Source organism: Apodemus sylvaticus, chromosome 11 (genome assembly GCF_947179515.1).
Source record: "Apodemus sylvaticus chromosome 11, mApoSyl1.1, whole genome shotgun sequence".
Lineage (NCBI taxonomy): Eukaryota > Metazoa > Chordata > Mammalia > Rodentia > Muridae > Apodemus > Apodemus sylvaticus.
The window spans coordinates 73,565,383-73,581,661 of record NC_067482.1 but is presented as its reverse complement, the minus strand read 5'-3'; the positions used below and the strand labels follow the sequence as shown (position 1 = coordinate 73,581,661).

Sequence of the window (16,279 nt, the reverse complement as noted above, 5' to 3'; positions counted from 1 at the left end):
CTTCCTGCCCACCACTCAGCATGTCACCTTCTTCCTCTCCTTGTGTCCAGAAATCCTGCCCTGTTCACTTCCATTAGCACTGGCCTGGAGTAAAAGGATTTGCTGAGAGGTAAGTGAGTGACTTAGAGCAGGGGGCCCAGCAAGCACATCCTGTTGCCTGTCTTTGTTGTGCTTGCAGAGACAGCACAGAGGTTGACAGTGTTCATCTCACCCACGGGTTTGTAACAGGGATCCTTCTAGGCCTTCCTTTGGAACCCATGTTGGTGAGTGCTGTGCTTCCAGGGAACCCCTGGTGTAGAGACAGAGAGGCTGGAGGATCAGGCTGGATGTTAGGATGAAAGGCACCCATAGCCACCCCCTTCCACTCTTATGTCTGTCATCAAATTGGAATTTGGGGCATGCCACCTTTGATTATCTGCCTCACCTCAGCTGGCTCTCAGGATCCACCTTATGCCCAAGCCAGAGCTCAGTGGTGCTGTCTAGATGAAGCAACTGGGAGCCCAGAGAGATAAGAACCAGAGGCAGCTGCTTCGCCCATGGGTCTGGCTGCTCCTGTTCCTCCATGCTCACTGCTAAAAATAGCTGTGCTTTTGGGCTCTGCGTGGGCTGTGGAGAGGGAGGATGGCTGTTGATCTTCCACACAGATCTGATATCTTAGGTTCCGCACACAGCTTGTGTCCTCTGGCCACTTATCTGTATGGCAATCACAGTGACTTAACACGGGAAAGAAAGAAAGCCAATCAAAGTCCATGCACAAGCTTATCAAAGCTTTGTTTGGCTCCTGGTGATAGGAGATTGTTCTTAGAGCAAGCCTTTGCCTGATAGAGAGGGGCAGGGTTCTTGGAGTGCCTTCTATTCTGTGTTACTTGGCTTCTTCCCATCTCACATTTATGAAGAAGTGATGGAGGCTGTCTCTATGGATGGGATAGGCATAAAACCCAAGCTAGTTAAAGAAATGATGTCCACTGAGATAGTGTCAGTGTGACCTGGGCATGTCTGGGCTCAGCTCTCCTTGGCCTTGCTTCTGCAGTGGCCATGAGGAAACCACGGGGAATGAGTCTGCCAGAGTTAGAGCCAGACCCAAGTTACCCAGGTAGTCAGCCAACCAAGGCCGCCAGAAAGCAGCCAACAGTCAGAAAGTCTCAGTCCTAGAGGCAATCTTCATTAAGGTGACCTCCAATTCAGCTGGACCTAGTGTTGGTAGCAAGGTTAGCCCTTCCTAGCCTGAAGCACTTCTACCCACGACACCTGTGAGCCAGCTGTCTGCTCCTGGGTTATGCTTTCACAGTGATGTGGTAGAATGGTATTCAAGTCGATTGAGCAATGGGACGTGGACATGTCCCTTCCTCTTTGGTCCACATTTGCCAAGTCCACCCTGCCAGGATCTCTTAGTCACTAAGCAAGGTCACCATAACCTTTTCTTGCCGGATTCCTGTTTTTCTTTGGCTCTGTTCACCCCTCATGGTTGCTCTACTTGGCTGCTGGTTCCAGTTCCAAATCTCAGCTCTATCTTAAGAACTGAAGCCTACTCTGAGACCAGGGAGAGTAGGGAAACTTGCCTGGGAGCTTTGGATTCTGTGGAATGAGTAGCTCTGAGCATCATCAATAAAATATTCATGTCTGTATGTACTGATGTTTTTATCTCATTGAAATGCAGCTCTCTTGTCTCAAAGATGACACCTAATGAGATGAATAGCAACACAGGGTTCCTTGATCTGCAAATCGCTTCCTAATGTGGGTTTTAGAAGGGATGGCTGGGAGCTGTCAGAATGTGCCATGTGATGACCCACGTGGGAATATGCAGGGTCCTGACCCTGGTTATGTTCCTACTGAATGGCACTTGCTCAATAGAAAAGCTTTAGAAAATGTAATACTCATTTTAAAAAAAAAACCTCATGAGATAAATGATCAAAGATACAGAAGATTAAATTTCTGCCCCAAATGTTCATCACAGATGTGACATGCCCTGTGGAGTCCAGTGAGAGAAGCATCACTGCGAGTTTCCAAGGCTTCGGAATCCAGGTGCTTCCATATGCTATGAGGCTGCACAGAGTCTGTAGTCAGCTTTAGAGAAACACATTACTCTCTCTGTGTGTTTGTATGTGTGTGTTTGTGTATGTGTGTGCACATGCATGTGCAGGTGCACATGCAATTACGAGTGTAGAGGCCAGAGGCAAACCTCAGGGCTTGTTCCTCAGGCACCATCCACTTTCTGCTTTTGAAACACAAACACGGCACCTGGGCTCACCTCTTATCCTAGACTGGGCTGGCAGGCAACTCCCCAAGTTCTACCTTTGTTTACCTCACAGTTCCAACATTGCAAGTGTGTATCGCCTCTCCCAGCACTTTTTGGAGGATGCTGGGGATGGAATTCTTGCTTTTGCCAGACAAGAGCTTTATCTCCTGAGCCATCTCCTCGGTTCCTTGTGTGGTTTTAATATGCAGATGCAGGCTTTCATACTAAATCCAGTGCTTTATGTAAAACTAGTAAAATTGTCAATCAACGCTACCTCCTAATTCCCTTTTGGCTTTTTATAGATCCACACAGTATCCTGGGAACCTTGGACAAAATACCCCTTCCTTGGCTGGAAAGATCTTGCCTTGACAGTATACTCAGTTAGTTGTGGGGAACCAAGAGTCCCTAGGGAATTTCCTCTGGATCCCGGGAGCTAGATGAGCTCTGTAGCTCTGGAGCCTGCAGCCTCTAAGAGAGATGAAGCCAGTGACTTAGGACGTATCTGCTTGACACATGAGGCTCCCATCCCCACTGTTTGTCTGATATGACTAACTGTGACTCTAAACTTCACATGCTAAACTGCAATACCCTGTAGTTGAAGACAAAGTGGATTCAGAGATTTGATGGTTAAAGAGCTAAAATGAAGCCAGTGGGGGTGGATCTTACTCCAATCTGCCTGGTGTCCTCATGAGAACAAGATATGGCCAAACACAGGTGGAAAAGTGAAGACCTGTAGAGAAGGTGTGTCTGCGTCTGCCAACCATCTCAGAAGTCTATGAATGAAGCTTCCTATGAGTAGTTATAGCAGCACAACAAGCTGGCAAGTCAGGCTCTGATGGACAGGTTCCTTCCTGTTGTTGTGGTACTATGGAGGGTCATCTGCTACTACTGGTCTGTTCGTTTTCCATACTGTTGCTCTGGTACCTCTCCAACACACTTGATATTTATTCTTCAGTGGCTCCCGTGTCCTTCCTGATGAACTACAGATCACTGAATGGGGAAATGAGGCCCAGAGAGACCCGACCCCCTTCATGCAGGACTGGGAAATAAATCTCTCTTCTCCTTAGCTGTTCCCTAGACTGCTTCCTACTGCATCCTCTTCTCCTGCAGCACCATCCCGCCTTCATTGTAGGGACTTCCCTTAGCCCTCCTACCCAGACCTCCTAGATCCCAGTGCCACATCCAGGCCACAGAACTGGATATACTGTGAGGTCTGCAGAGTTGGGACCACACACAACTTGTTTGCCTAGATCCTTCTGTGCAGCAGGATGGTTGTAGGGATCACAGCAGAGCCATGGGATGAATTGGGTCCTGGGCTTCGCTGATAGAGAATTTTCATAAATGAAGGGGCTATAATCACCCATGAATTAGTTGGTGTTCCTGCCTAGATTCCGCTTTAGGTCAGCTGCCTGCAGCTTGAGCATGCCTGACCTGAAGTTCTCTCCATTAGTGGTCTATCCGTGGATACTGCTCAGCACGAGCCTTGTGGGCCAATCTTCCCTGATGTCTCTGATTCCCCAGGAACCCTGCAAGAGGCACTTGTACCTATCTTCCTTTTATTTTACATGCTTCTATGAGCTTGGGTGTGCCTGACTAGAGAAAGGGGCAGGTAAGAGAGTGGGTACCCAGAACCCCTGCACAGGACTAGGACATTACTGTAATCGCACACTCTGGTCCTCACTCGCCCTGTCACCCTAAAACCAAGATCTAAACAGCAATGACTTCAGAGATGATGCCTGCAAATAGTAAAACTCAACTTACCGTGACACGGCATTGCCCAGAAAGTGACACAGGCCACTGTCAGGACTGGAATAGTACAAGTGTTTTCCCAAGCACCTCAGATCCACTCCCCCATCCCTCATTGGTTTCCCATACCCCATGCTGCACTGGGACCCTAGGAAAGAGGGAAGGAGACCATGACTCACCATGCTCGTCCAGCAGGATGTTATCTGGCTTAATGTCTCTGCAAGAAAAACAGAGGAAGAGGTGTGACTCATGAGCCAAAAGGGCCACCATAGTCTCAGGCTAGAGAACAAAGGGGACCTCAGGGTGCTGCTTCTAACTTGAAGTGAGGCCTTAGGGGCTAAAGTCAGTGTGACAATAGAACTTCTGAGAAGTTGGAACTTCCTTTTCTTTCTGGACCCCTGAGAAGTCTGTCTGTTCTGGGATATTCTTAATGTTGACCTTTCAACACTAGGTATAATGCTAAGACATTGTCCCCTGTGTGTTGAAATTGTTATTTTCCTTGTCATAATAAAGTGGGTAGGTTAAGTGTGAGGCATGTGTCAGCAGGCCGAGACACTTCTCTGCCCTTCAACCCTTCAGGCTTTGAGCCTGGAAACATTAAAACACAACAAAAGGGGCTGGGAAGCTGGCTCTGTCAGTGAAGTGCCTGTGAATTTGAACCCCTGGCACCCATGTAAAAGCCAAGCTCACTGCCCTTCTCTGTAATCCAAGCACTAAGCAGGGGTTGACAGAAGCAGATCTTGGTTCTCACTGGACAGTCTAACTGAATCCATGAACTCCAGGTTCAGAGAGAAATCCTGCATAAAAACAAGGTAGAAAGTGATAAAGGGGGACATTTGTCACAAACCTCTGGCCTGTACACACACACATACATACATACATACATACATACATACATACATACATACATGCACATACACACATGCAGACACACAGGCACATGCAGACACGCACATGCACACACAGACACACAGACACACAGACAAACACACACACACACATACCCACATACACACACATACCAAGGTTAATATCCAACACTACAGTGCTTCTGAAGGATAGAAGAATTTAGCATCTGGCCCTTCATGGAGAGGATCTCCTGAACTTCTTAGGAAACTGAGCCCTACAGAGCACAATATGGGTAGGAGTAGTTTTCTAGAAAGTACTACATGATGTTGCCATGCTGGCAAAGAGTTTCTCCAAACCAAGGAGCAATTTATAAAGGTGAAACTCCGCTCCATAATCTCTGTGTCTGCAAATGCCAACTACTCGTGTGCACACATAGAACCTGGGTGGCGTGGGAAAGGAAAAGTAGGCCCGTGACAGCCAGCGTCAGTTCCCAGCTTGCCACGGCAGAGGAACCATAGATTTCAGAGACACACCCCACACATTCAGAGTAAATGTCACAGCTAAGCTGAAGAGACTAATGACAGGTTTCTCGGAGTAAAGAAGAACTGCTCCCAGAGTTATCAAATATTAACTCTACCTGGGGAGACAGGCAGGGTTATTGCTGATGCCAGCAATCTCCTCCAGGGGCAGGGAAGCAGCGCAGCATCTATATGTCAATTTTGATTTTTCACTGAGACTTTTCAAGCCTGTGAATGTTGATGAGCATTAAATAAACAGGGCCCCGCCACCAGGTTCACAGGCCATCCACGTGACCAAAGAGGTTGTGTGTAGAGAAGACGAGGGAGCCCTAAGGGAAGGGTGAACCTGATAACAGAGAAAATTAAAACAAGAGACAGAGCTTCCGGTGTCAGTGTGTGAAAATTAGGTCAGCAAACACTAGCTCCTTACCCAGATGCTCCCAGCAGCACCTCTCAAGGAGGAAATAAGTGTGTCAGGAAAGTGATATAAGCATGTATGAAAGTCTTAGAAGGAAATACATGATTTCCTTCAATGAACATACACAAATATTGCAGTTGGACAACTAATACACTATCAAGAAAGTTAAAAATTCTAGCATGGAGGGAAGGGGCTTCCAATGTTATGACCCAAGTTGAGAAGTGATTTGGAGTTATGTTTGCTGAGGGAGAGAGAGTTATTCTTCTTTGGGTGGATGGACACTGGTATATATTAACTATGCCCCAATGGATGGCCCCATACTCATGTACATGTAGGTAGCATAATTTGGATTCCATGCATTATTAAAAAAATAGAAGAGGATATGAAGTGTTGGGATGGAGCTGTGTTCAGGAGGAGGGTGAGGAATGGGTGTGATCAAGAGACACTGAACACTTGCATGGAATTTTCAAAGAATATATTTTTTACAAACAAGAAAAACTGTAAGAAAAGAATAACATTGGCTGTTAAGGCATATGCACCAGTAGGAAAGGATGAAGTGGATGAGGCAGGAGGATCATGAGTTCAAGGCCACCTTGGGATACACCTTGAAAAGAAAAGAGTTGAAGAGAAGCGGAAGCAGTAGCAGAAGGAGGAGGAGGAGGAGGAAGAGGAGGAGGAGGAGGAGGAAGAGGAGGAGGAGGAAGAAGAAGAAGAAGAAGAAGAAGAAGAAGAAGAAGAAGAAGAAGAAGAAGAAGAAGAAGAAGAAGAAGAAGAAAAAGAAGAAGAAGAAGAGGAAGAAGAGGAAGAAGGAGGAGGAGGAAGAAAAAGAAGAAGGAGGAGGAGGAGGAGGAAGAAGAAGAAAAGAAATGAAGAAGAAAAAAGAGAAGAAAAAGAAAAGAAGAAATGAAGAAGGACAAAGAAGAAAAGAGAAGAAAAATAAAGAAGAGGAGGAGGTAAAGGAGGAGGAAGAGAAGGAGGAAGAAGAGAAAGAGGAGAAAGATGTTAAAGCCTGAACTTGAAGATATCATGAGGATTGGGGCAACTTTTATTGTGTTGTGGGAATCTGAGAAGGTAACTGGTCCAAGGATCATGAGCCCCATATCATCAGGTCCCAAACATAGTACAAACACATGGTTGAGATGACAAAAAAGCTATAATCTGGAATGTAGGTTGTAACAGTGTCCCCAAGTTGATATCCACCCATAATCCCAGAGCAGGAGCTTGTTTGGTTAATGGAGCCTTGACTGACACACCCAGAGAAGGATCTAAATTACCCTGGGACCAGGGCCTGTTTAGGACCCAGTAAAGCCTGTATTTCTAGAGTGGATGGAAATATGGGTACACAGACAAGGAATAAGTCGGCCTGCAGAGATGGATGGAAATCTGATAGAGGCTGAGGAACCAGGGAAGCGTTCTTTCTAGAGCCACTGGGGAAAACGTGGCCCTGAATGCACTTGACTTTGGCCTTCAGACCTGGGAGAGAAGAGATTCCAAGTTTTTAAGCCACCAATGATGTGGTGATTTGCTGTTTACCCTCGTGTATTGGAAGGTAAACTGATGGGTACGAGTTTACCTCCATAAACCACATAAGAAAGCCTCTGATTGCAGCATCTTGAGCCATAAAATAGGGTACCATTGTGGCCAGAGACAGGAGCTGTCCTGTCTGGCAGAGTCTAGCTGAGAACTCAGATTGCCTGGGTCCAGAGACCAACCCCTCTTCCGCCAGGAAGGCTATCCCTGCACACTCTCCAGTTTCCTTTGCTAAATGGATTAAATAACAGAGGCGTTTATGTCTGTTCTTAGCACGGAGCAGTCTCCAGTGTCTGGGGAGTCTCCTCCTTCTCTGTTCTCCAAGGACACACAGAGTAAAACTGATCTGACCGATGGACTTGCATATGATAAATGACCAATGGTAACTTGGGTCAGGTGCTTTAAAGAGAGTAAACCAGGGTCTGGTGGAGATGGGTGGGGTCATATGTCAGGCAAGTGAAGGTTCTCTTGTGAATGAGGCAGCCAGAGTCCCAGAGGAGGTGCTACCCTGCAACGGGCTTCCATCCCATGGAACATGGCCAACATGATGGGTGACTTTGTTTTGCTTTACTTATTTTATTTTTTGTGTATTTTGTGTATATGGACACTTTGTCTGCATGGATGTCTGCACATCAGAAGACAGCCTCAGACAGTTGTAATCTGCCGTGTGCTCTCTGGAAGTTGGACACAGCAACTTCAGAAGAGCAGTGAGTGCTTTTAACCACTGAGCCATCTGTCCAGCCCCATTTGTGTCGTATGACAGAATATATAGAACTTCTTCACCAGTTTGTCATCTTATTGCAGAATCTGCTGAGGCAGATGAATTGAGGGCCTGGGCTGGCTTGGAAGCCACAGGGAGGCAGCTGCTCATATGTGAGCCGCCATGTATGAGCAAGGCCACATGGCCAGGTCACCTAGGGGCCCCAGGAGATGACGCCTGCAGTCAGTAAGTGGCTGGGATGTAGGAACCACAGTTTGTAAAATACAATGGCAGAATTCTGCTAAGCACCCTGAGGACTTGGGAGAAGACCCCAAGGTATACACAACTGGTCCTTATGAGTCCCTAAGTAGAGGGCCTAGAGGAGATAGGCCTGCATTTTGGAATACAAACATGGGTGACTGACAGTCTCCAAGTTAGTGGCCTTTACTTGTGGGGCTGTACTACATTAGCCATGGGGTCTTGGGTACTCAAACTCTAGGCCTTGGCCTCCTCATCTGGAAAATGAGAAACAGCAGCTGCCTCGCTGTGGGTCCCAGGAGCCTTGGTCCACTGCTCAGGGTTCCTTCCAGACTGAGAGCTAAACCAGGCAGGGTCTGGGACTACAGTAGCTTTTTAAAGGTGCTTGAAAGAACTCCAGGGCAGATTCTCCTGCTTTTAGACACTGAATTTGATTTTGTCTGGATGTGATTTTTCTGGGAAAAACATGGTTCAAGAGTTGGTGGCACGGGAAGGCGGGTAGAGCGGCTTGGGATTTAATAGAGTGCATTCTGGGCAGAGCCTCTTATCAGTGCTACTTGTCCAGCCCTTCCAGGTCCATTTCCTCCATGTCTATTTTTCACAGCGATTGTATCTCAGGCCTGGAGCGTCACCCTGCTGAAAATGAGATGCGTGTCCAGAAAGGACAGAAGCGTGGTGTCAATGGGGGCAGTTGTGACGCTGTTTCCTGAGGACAGGCTCATCACTTCTGAGCCAGGCAAGATGACACTCCAATGGAATGTGTGTCTGAGAAGCCATCAAACCTGGCCTTGCCCTGGTATGAACCTTAACTCCTGCTCAGGAATGTTGTAGAATATCAGCCCTGCTTCCTGATCTTAAAAAGCAGCACGGAGAGATGGCCAGAGGGCGGAAGGCTGTTTCTGCCTCTGCTCTTGCTGGGAATATTCTTAGTATTTCACACTGGCAATCTCAGGCAGTAATGGAGACAATTGTAAAGCTCAGAGGGATTTTAATTTGCCTTTCCCTAATTGCTGAGAACATAGAATGCTTTTTGAAGATATTTCTTAGTCTTTTTAATTGTTTTTTCTTTTGAGAATTCTGCTCAGATCCATAGTCCAGATTTTGATTGGGTTGTTTGTTTCTGTTTTTTGTTTTTTGCTTTTTTCTTTTTTTTGCTTTTTTTGTTTTTTTGTTTTAGTTCACCATGTAGTCTACAGATTAACTGACTGCCACCCTCAGGTCTATCTCTGGATTAATGCTATCTGATTGGGTGAGTGGTGGAGGGTTCTCAGTGTGAAATTTAGATATATGCTTACTGATCTTTAGTCTTGTAATGAATCACTCTTTGAAGTCCAGGATACTTTGTATCTATCACCCCCCACATATGAAATTGCATGTCTTTTAGATTGTAACCCTATGGCTTTACAAAGTATACTTGGCCCTGGCCTTTCCCCTTCACAAGTCCCTTCATGGTTCTCTGGGGTCCACAGCCCTGATGGGTTGATTCTGCGTTCTCTATATAAATACAGTCTTAACAATGAGAGAATAACTCCAAGACATGTATGTAAACTTTAAACGTGTCAACTAAGGACACTAAAGATAGCCACCAAGTATGCTGAATGTATGTGGAAAACATTCATGGCTGGCTTAGCATGTGGAAGCAATTCTTTCAATGTACACAAGCTGTGAAGTGTGTAGTGCCTTGCACATGAGACCTCACATAGCTGACCTCACTGTCCTCTTGCTTCATCCATGGTCAGGCCCTGCTTGAGGGTTATGACTTCCTCAGCTATGCCAAGAGTAGCTACCACCTGGTGACACTAATTAATTCAGTCTAAGAGCTTTGTTCAGCACTGGCTGGAGGTGAACTGGGTGACTGAGGAAGTTGTATTTGCCTCAGTCCTTCAAAGCACATCTCTAGCGATTCACAGCTTCCAGTGTGCAAACTAATCCAAGAATGTACTGATGGATGAGGAAGACAAGTGTTTGTCTCTCTAGGCATAATGAGGGAGCCACTTTCCTGTGAGCTGGGGCGTCACTGAGTTTCCACAGACCCCATTCCCAAGGTCAGGTTGCTTTTTTTTCTATTTGCACTGAACGTACTAAACTGGAGTGGCCTATGTCTGAGTCAGCCTGCTTCACCAGACCCAGAGCTCTTCAGGAGGAAGCCTCTACAGCAGCAGGCAAGCAACAGTAGGAGTGAGTGGGCGGGTGTTTGCCAGGGTCCTTGCGACCACTGCCAGACAGCTGGAGCTGCGACGTAATTAATAGAAAGGTTTCCATCTCAGGCCCAGACCACTTCAGTTCAGAATGCTCAGTGCAAATCTCTATTCATACTGGCTCTGCGTCCCGTGGTCCTCTCCTTCATACCTGTCCACCATGCCCTCATCCCTGACTCACCTCTAACTCAGATTTCATGGCCCAGGTCTATTTTGCTCTCTTCTAAACTATTAACTCTTTCTTGATCTCCCTATTAGAACCAAGACCCATTTAGAACTGGCTTCCTTCTCTCTATCTATCTATCTATCTATCTATCTATCTATCTATCTCTCCCTCTCCCTCTCCCTCTCCCTCTCCTTCTCCGTCTCCCTCTCTCTCTCTCTCTCCTCAGCAAATGCTGCAGTCAGTCTTCATTCCTTCATCTCTCCCTCATGAGTTCACAGCCAATTGAACAACAGGTCCCCTTCCTTGCACCACAGAGTGGTGTCGCCTCTGGCAACCTGTGTGCCATCACAATTCAGCAGCCACCCTCTCCTCAAACCTTTCTCATCATTCACCTGCTAGAGAAACCCGGAATATCATGTGCCACTTAGTGAAGAGAATTGTGAGCAGTGCCGGGTGTGATCGGGTCTCTGGAAACCTAGAAGACACGCACGTCTGCACCTAGGCTGTGTGGTGGCCACTGATCTCACGTATCCGATACAGCCAGAGGCTCCAAGGCAAGGCAGTGAGGCAGGTGGCTGAACTGAGAATGGCTCAACTGCAATACACTGGCAGGACTTTAAACAGGAGTGAAGTTGTAGGAATACTGGGCAGAAGGGAGTTCTCCTATGGGGCCATGATGTCTATTGTCTGTCCTACCAGGAATTATTATGTCAGATATGGGCAAACTTACAGAACCCACTACACATCTCCTAGTCCTGATGACCTCGATCTGTCTCTCTGCATTTTCCTCCATCTGTCCCAGTCTGCAGAGCTGAGCTGAGAGTTTCACCAAATGGCCTTCAGTTTGCTGTACCCTTACTTGGGAAGGCTAGGCTCAAATATGCATGGATCTCCCCTTTCCCTAAGCTGATTCCCAGTGCTCTGGCACTTCCAGCTTTCTTTCTATACACCCATCACCCAATGTGAGAAGCTCATTTACTAGCTAGCTTGCATAAGAGCAGGTGGTCTTCTATGGTATTGTCTCCAGGACCAAGGACAGCACCAGCAAGCATGCAAGTAAAACAATAGTTCTATGGCAGAACTGAGGCATATGCCCCACCCAAAAGGCTTGGACCAGAGCTGCGTTGAGAATGACTTCTGAGATGGCTGTAGGTTAGCAGCATGCGTTGTGATCTAATACAAGCTCCTCATCAAAACACAAGGGGGTGGTGGTCAGCCTTGCTTTCTTTGCAAGCTGTGTTTCAGCATTTGAGGCCCTTGAACTCGGGTGAGGGGCACTCAGTTTGACTGGCGAGGAGGAAGAGGGGGCATTTGCCTCATGGCTCTTGTGTGAGTCTACAAGGATGGTAGAGAAACAGATCGATCGGCAGCTCAGGAGAAGGACAGCATGCAGACATCCCCCTAACCCCCACCTGTCCATGGCTGACCACAGGGCTCAGAGTGGTACCACAAAAGGGGGACTTTCTGCCCCGTTTTACTAGGGTGCCTTGACTTGCAAACAGAGTCTGCGTGGTACTTTTAAGTTGAACTGATACCATAAGGATTGCTAGTTTTCGGCCCGAGATGCTGTCAGCTTTATCCACAAGCTGCTAAAATGTATGAGAGTCACAGTCTTGTATGGTCAGTGTTGGGAGTGACCTTTGGATTCTACTCCAAACCAATTAGCCCTAGGTCTCATAGTCTTTCCAAGCTTCTGCTTCTTTATCTATAATGTGGGCTAATCTTTGTCTGTATCTCCAAAGGAAAGTGGGAGTTAGTGGAGCTGCCAGGAAACCCTGTGTGGAGAGGCACATCAACTGGACATGAGTGTCCTGTGACAAAGCAAATGCTTTCAAAAGAGCAAAGAGTACTGGGTGGGTATGGCAACACAGGCCCATAATACAGCTACTGGGGAAGTTGAGGTAGGCCTGGATAATTTGGTGAGACACTGTTTCAAAATGAAAATTACAAGATGGTCCAGAGATGCAGCTCAGTGACCATGTGCCAAAATAGCAAGTTGACTGTGGGGGCCAGCAGAATTGGTGATGACCTCAGGAAGCACACCCCCACTCTCCTTGGTCGGGCTGGATCATGTTTGGGAAAAAATTAGCCTCTAGATGTTCACATCACATGCTAATTAGATGGAGGAGGCAGCACCATTGATTCAGGCATTGATCACTTTGACCTCGGACTCTTGTCAGTCTTTTCTTCTAACAAAGCAAAGGAGCAGCTCAACCGTCAAGTGATGGTATCTACCAATGACTACTGCCAATGTTTCATTTTATAACTGTGTGTGTGTGTGTGTTTCATATGTGAAGGACAGAGGACAGCTTGTAACAACTCTGTCTTCTTCTATTTGCAAGAACCCAGGAGTCCAACTCAGGGTGACAGACTTAATGGCATACACCTATAGCCACTAAGCCCAGGTGCCATCCTGACTAATGCTATTTTGATTTGACCTGATAGACGTTTGTAGTCTGAATATTAATGTCCCCTATTCACATTAAAAACCTAACTCCCAATGTAATAAAATGAGATGCAGGGTAGTGAACGTAACTGGGACCTGTGGGCTCCCTTTACTGAGAAATTAGTAACTTTCCTGAAGAGTTTGATGGAGCCTTTTCTCTTGATGAAAACACAGAGACAAATAATCTACAGGAAAATGTTGATTCTCCTAGCCTTGACCTTGACCTTCCCAGGCTCAAAAACTGTGAGCAGTACATTTCTATTGTTTATAACTATCTAGTCTAAGGTATAGCAGTCTGAACAAACTAAAACAAAATCTGGTATTCATTACAAACATAGCTGCTGCTTCTCTGAAACGCAGATTGATTGCATTTTTTGAACTAATTTGTCATAGCAAAAAGCATTAAGACTAACAGGAAATATTAAGGATCAGTTCTAGGAAGTATGCAGATTTGGCAAGATTTTGGTAGAGAATCCTCTGGAGATTCTGCAATAAGTTACCACAATTGGGTGGCTTTATTCTCTAAGTATATAGTGGCCAGATTTCAGTCTCAGGTGTCTGCAGGCCTGTGCTTCTATTGAGGACTCTAAGGGTGGGTCCTTCCTGCCTCAATCAGTTTTGGATGGTCCCCAGAGCTCAGAGACTTGTGGCGACACCCTTTACATGGTGCCTTCTTCCTTATCTGCCCCTCTGTATCCTTTTCTCTTTACTCAGGCCCTGCTCACTGGAGTTAGGGCTTGCCTTACCTGGCACGACCTTGTTTACTCTCCACCTGAATTACATCAGCAAAGATGTATTTCCATATGAGGTAATAGCTAGAGGTCTCAGACAGATGATAATTTGAGAAGGACACAGTATGGTCACTGTGGTGGTTTGAATGAAAATTGCCTCATAGACTCATAGGAAGTGGCATAATTAGAGCTGTGGCCTTGGAGCAATTGTGTCCCAGGGAGTGGGTTTTAAGGCTTCAGATTCTTAAACCAGACCCAGTGTCACTCTCTCTTCCTACTGTCTACTGACCCAGATGGAGAACTACCTCTACAGCACCATGTCTGCCTGCATGCCACCCTGCTTCCTATCATGATGATAATGGACTAAATCTCTGAATTGTAAACCAGCCTCACTTAAATGTTCTCCTTTATATGAATTGTCATGGTCATGGTGTCCCTTCAATAAAAACCTTAACTATGACAGTTTCTGAGCCACTGAAAATAGGGACATAGGGCTGAGTCCATTTAGTAATCATGACTATAGAAAGCAGGAAGAATTCAGGATGGTCCTAATGCTCCTGAGTTGCAGAAAGATGACTATTATCTGGAGGAAGAAGGAAAAAATCAGGAAGATACAGGTAGGGAAGGATGAGGTGGATAGCAGAGGCCCCATTGGACAGGAGAAGTCATGAAAGTGTGCAGCCATGGCAGTTCAAGTCCTGGAAAGCATTTGTTGGTGCTCCCTTCTCAGAGATAGAGAACTTGAATGAGACCCAGCCAGAGGGAAGGAAAGATGGTGTTTAAGCTGGGCGTGGTGTATTGTGTGTGCCTGGGAGATATCCTGGTGGAGTTGGCCAATTGATAAACAAGGAAGGAAGGGAAAGGGAGATTCACAACGGAGGCATGGACATCACCTCCAGGCCAGTTAGGGTTATCCCAGGGGCTGACTAACACAGAATGGTCAAAAAGCTGGGCTTTCTCTTCTTTCTTTACTGTCAGGGCTGCCTCTCCACAGCAGAACCAGGGCTCTAAAGTTTTTTTGCACTCCAGAAAGCCTGTTCAGGCTCCAGGCTGACCACATTCACAGCTTTCTATTATGTGGGTGACATGATTGAATTATAGTTCCAAAAAGGACAATCTTTTCTGACCTCAGGTGTGGAGTAGATAAGGCTCCCTACCCTCTGCTCTGTACCCCCTGCTTCTAAGGGTCTTGGCTGCAGTCATACCGATCTAAAACCTTTCCTGGGCCCATAGGTTTTTTAAAAGTGTCTCCACTGCTAGCACAGAACCAATCACACTATTAAATCTGATTGTGAATGGGTAGTACAGAAGGAGAAGTGGAACTTGAGTCTGAGAGACTCCCCTTCTTCATGCTGGGCCTTGGGCTCAGTGCATGTGGGTATAGTCATGAGTGTAAGGGCAGCGATGAAGCTGAAATCTTATTAAACAGCTCACTGATCCAGAAAAGAAGGGAATACAACCATCATCTCCTTTCCAAACATTTGGAAGCTTTGAGTCCCATGTAAGATGAAATATTAATGACACTTTTCTTGGGATGATGGCAGTTCAAATAGCAGTGACAATATCTCAAAAGCAAGAAAAAGCTAGGGACAGGGAGGGACCAGAAGTCCTGAGGCATACTTCAGGGCTCCTGAAGAAAGAGTGATTAGTTTTGGCAAAAATAACCAACCCATGACTTAGTAGAGAAGGCAGTACCACGGCAGTACCAAGGTGTCCCAGTTAGCCCTGTTAACTTAGCCATGCTTAGAGTCAACCTGGAAGAGGAAACTTCAATTGTTCAGATTGGCCAATAGGCATGTCTATAGAGGGTTATCTTGATTGCTAGTTGATGTAAAAGTGCCCAGCCCACCATGCTGGGCACTAGTCCTAGGCAAGTGGGCCTGGGCTGTTCAAGAAAGCTCTTTGAGCATGAGTCTGTCAGTGAGTGATTCAACAAGCCTCATTCTTCCATGAGTTCTGCTTTGAGTTTCTACTTAGGTTCTTGTCCTAATTTCCATCAGTGATGGAATATGACCCAGAAGTGTATGCAAAACAAACCCTTTCCTCTGCAGGTTGCTTCTGGTCATGGTATTTTATCATAGAAACAGAACGAAACTAGGATATGGGCCATGGTGAACTTCATCAAGTCTTGTTCTTACGAAACAGTCCAGAAGCCATTAAAACCCATGTCCAACCTCCATCCTCCACACCACCTGTTCTGGCTGTCCTGCTTGTGGGTCCTTTCTCTCCCATTTTCCAAACTAAAGCCCTGGTACTCATATCCTATGCATGGGATTGGCTGAACTAGAACAGAATCCTGTGAGGGTCACACAAGATAATTTACCTGAAAATATGTATGCTGACTTTTGCCTCTATTCCAAACAGTTCTGAAAATTAGCTTAAGCTATACAAACTACCAATGTGTTATAAAGAAAATATTAGCAAGAAGGGTGGGGGAGGAGGGCACAGGCTCTCTGAAGTCCCTGCACTGACTTTCCAAAGTC

The 16,279-nt window shown here is 46.3% G+C and overlaps 1 protein-coding gene across 1 annotated transcript in view; it reads right to left on the bottom strand.

The window, feature by feature from the left end:
- Positions 1 to 16,279, bottom strand: part of Stk32b (serine/threonine kinase 32B) — a 252,605-nt gene that overhangs the window by 55,633 nt on the left and 180,693 nt on the right. The window contains exon 5 of the mRNA XM_052199394.1: positions 4,162 to 4,199. Within this exon, the coding sequence (XP_052055354.1) occupies positions 4,162 to 4,199 (38 nt within the window). The remainder of the gene's footprint in view (positions 1 to 4,161; positions 4,200 to 16,279) is intronic.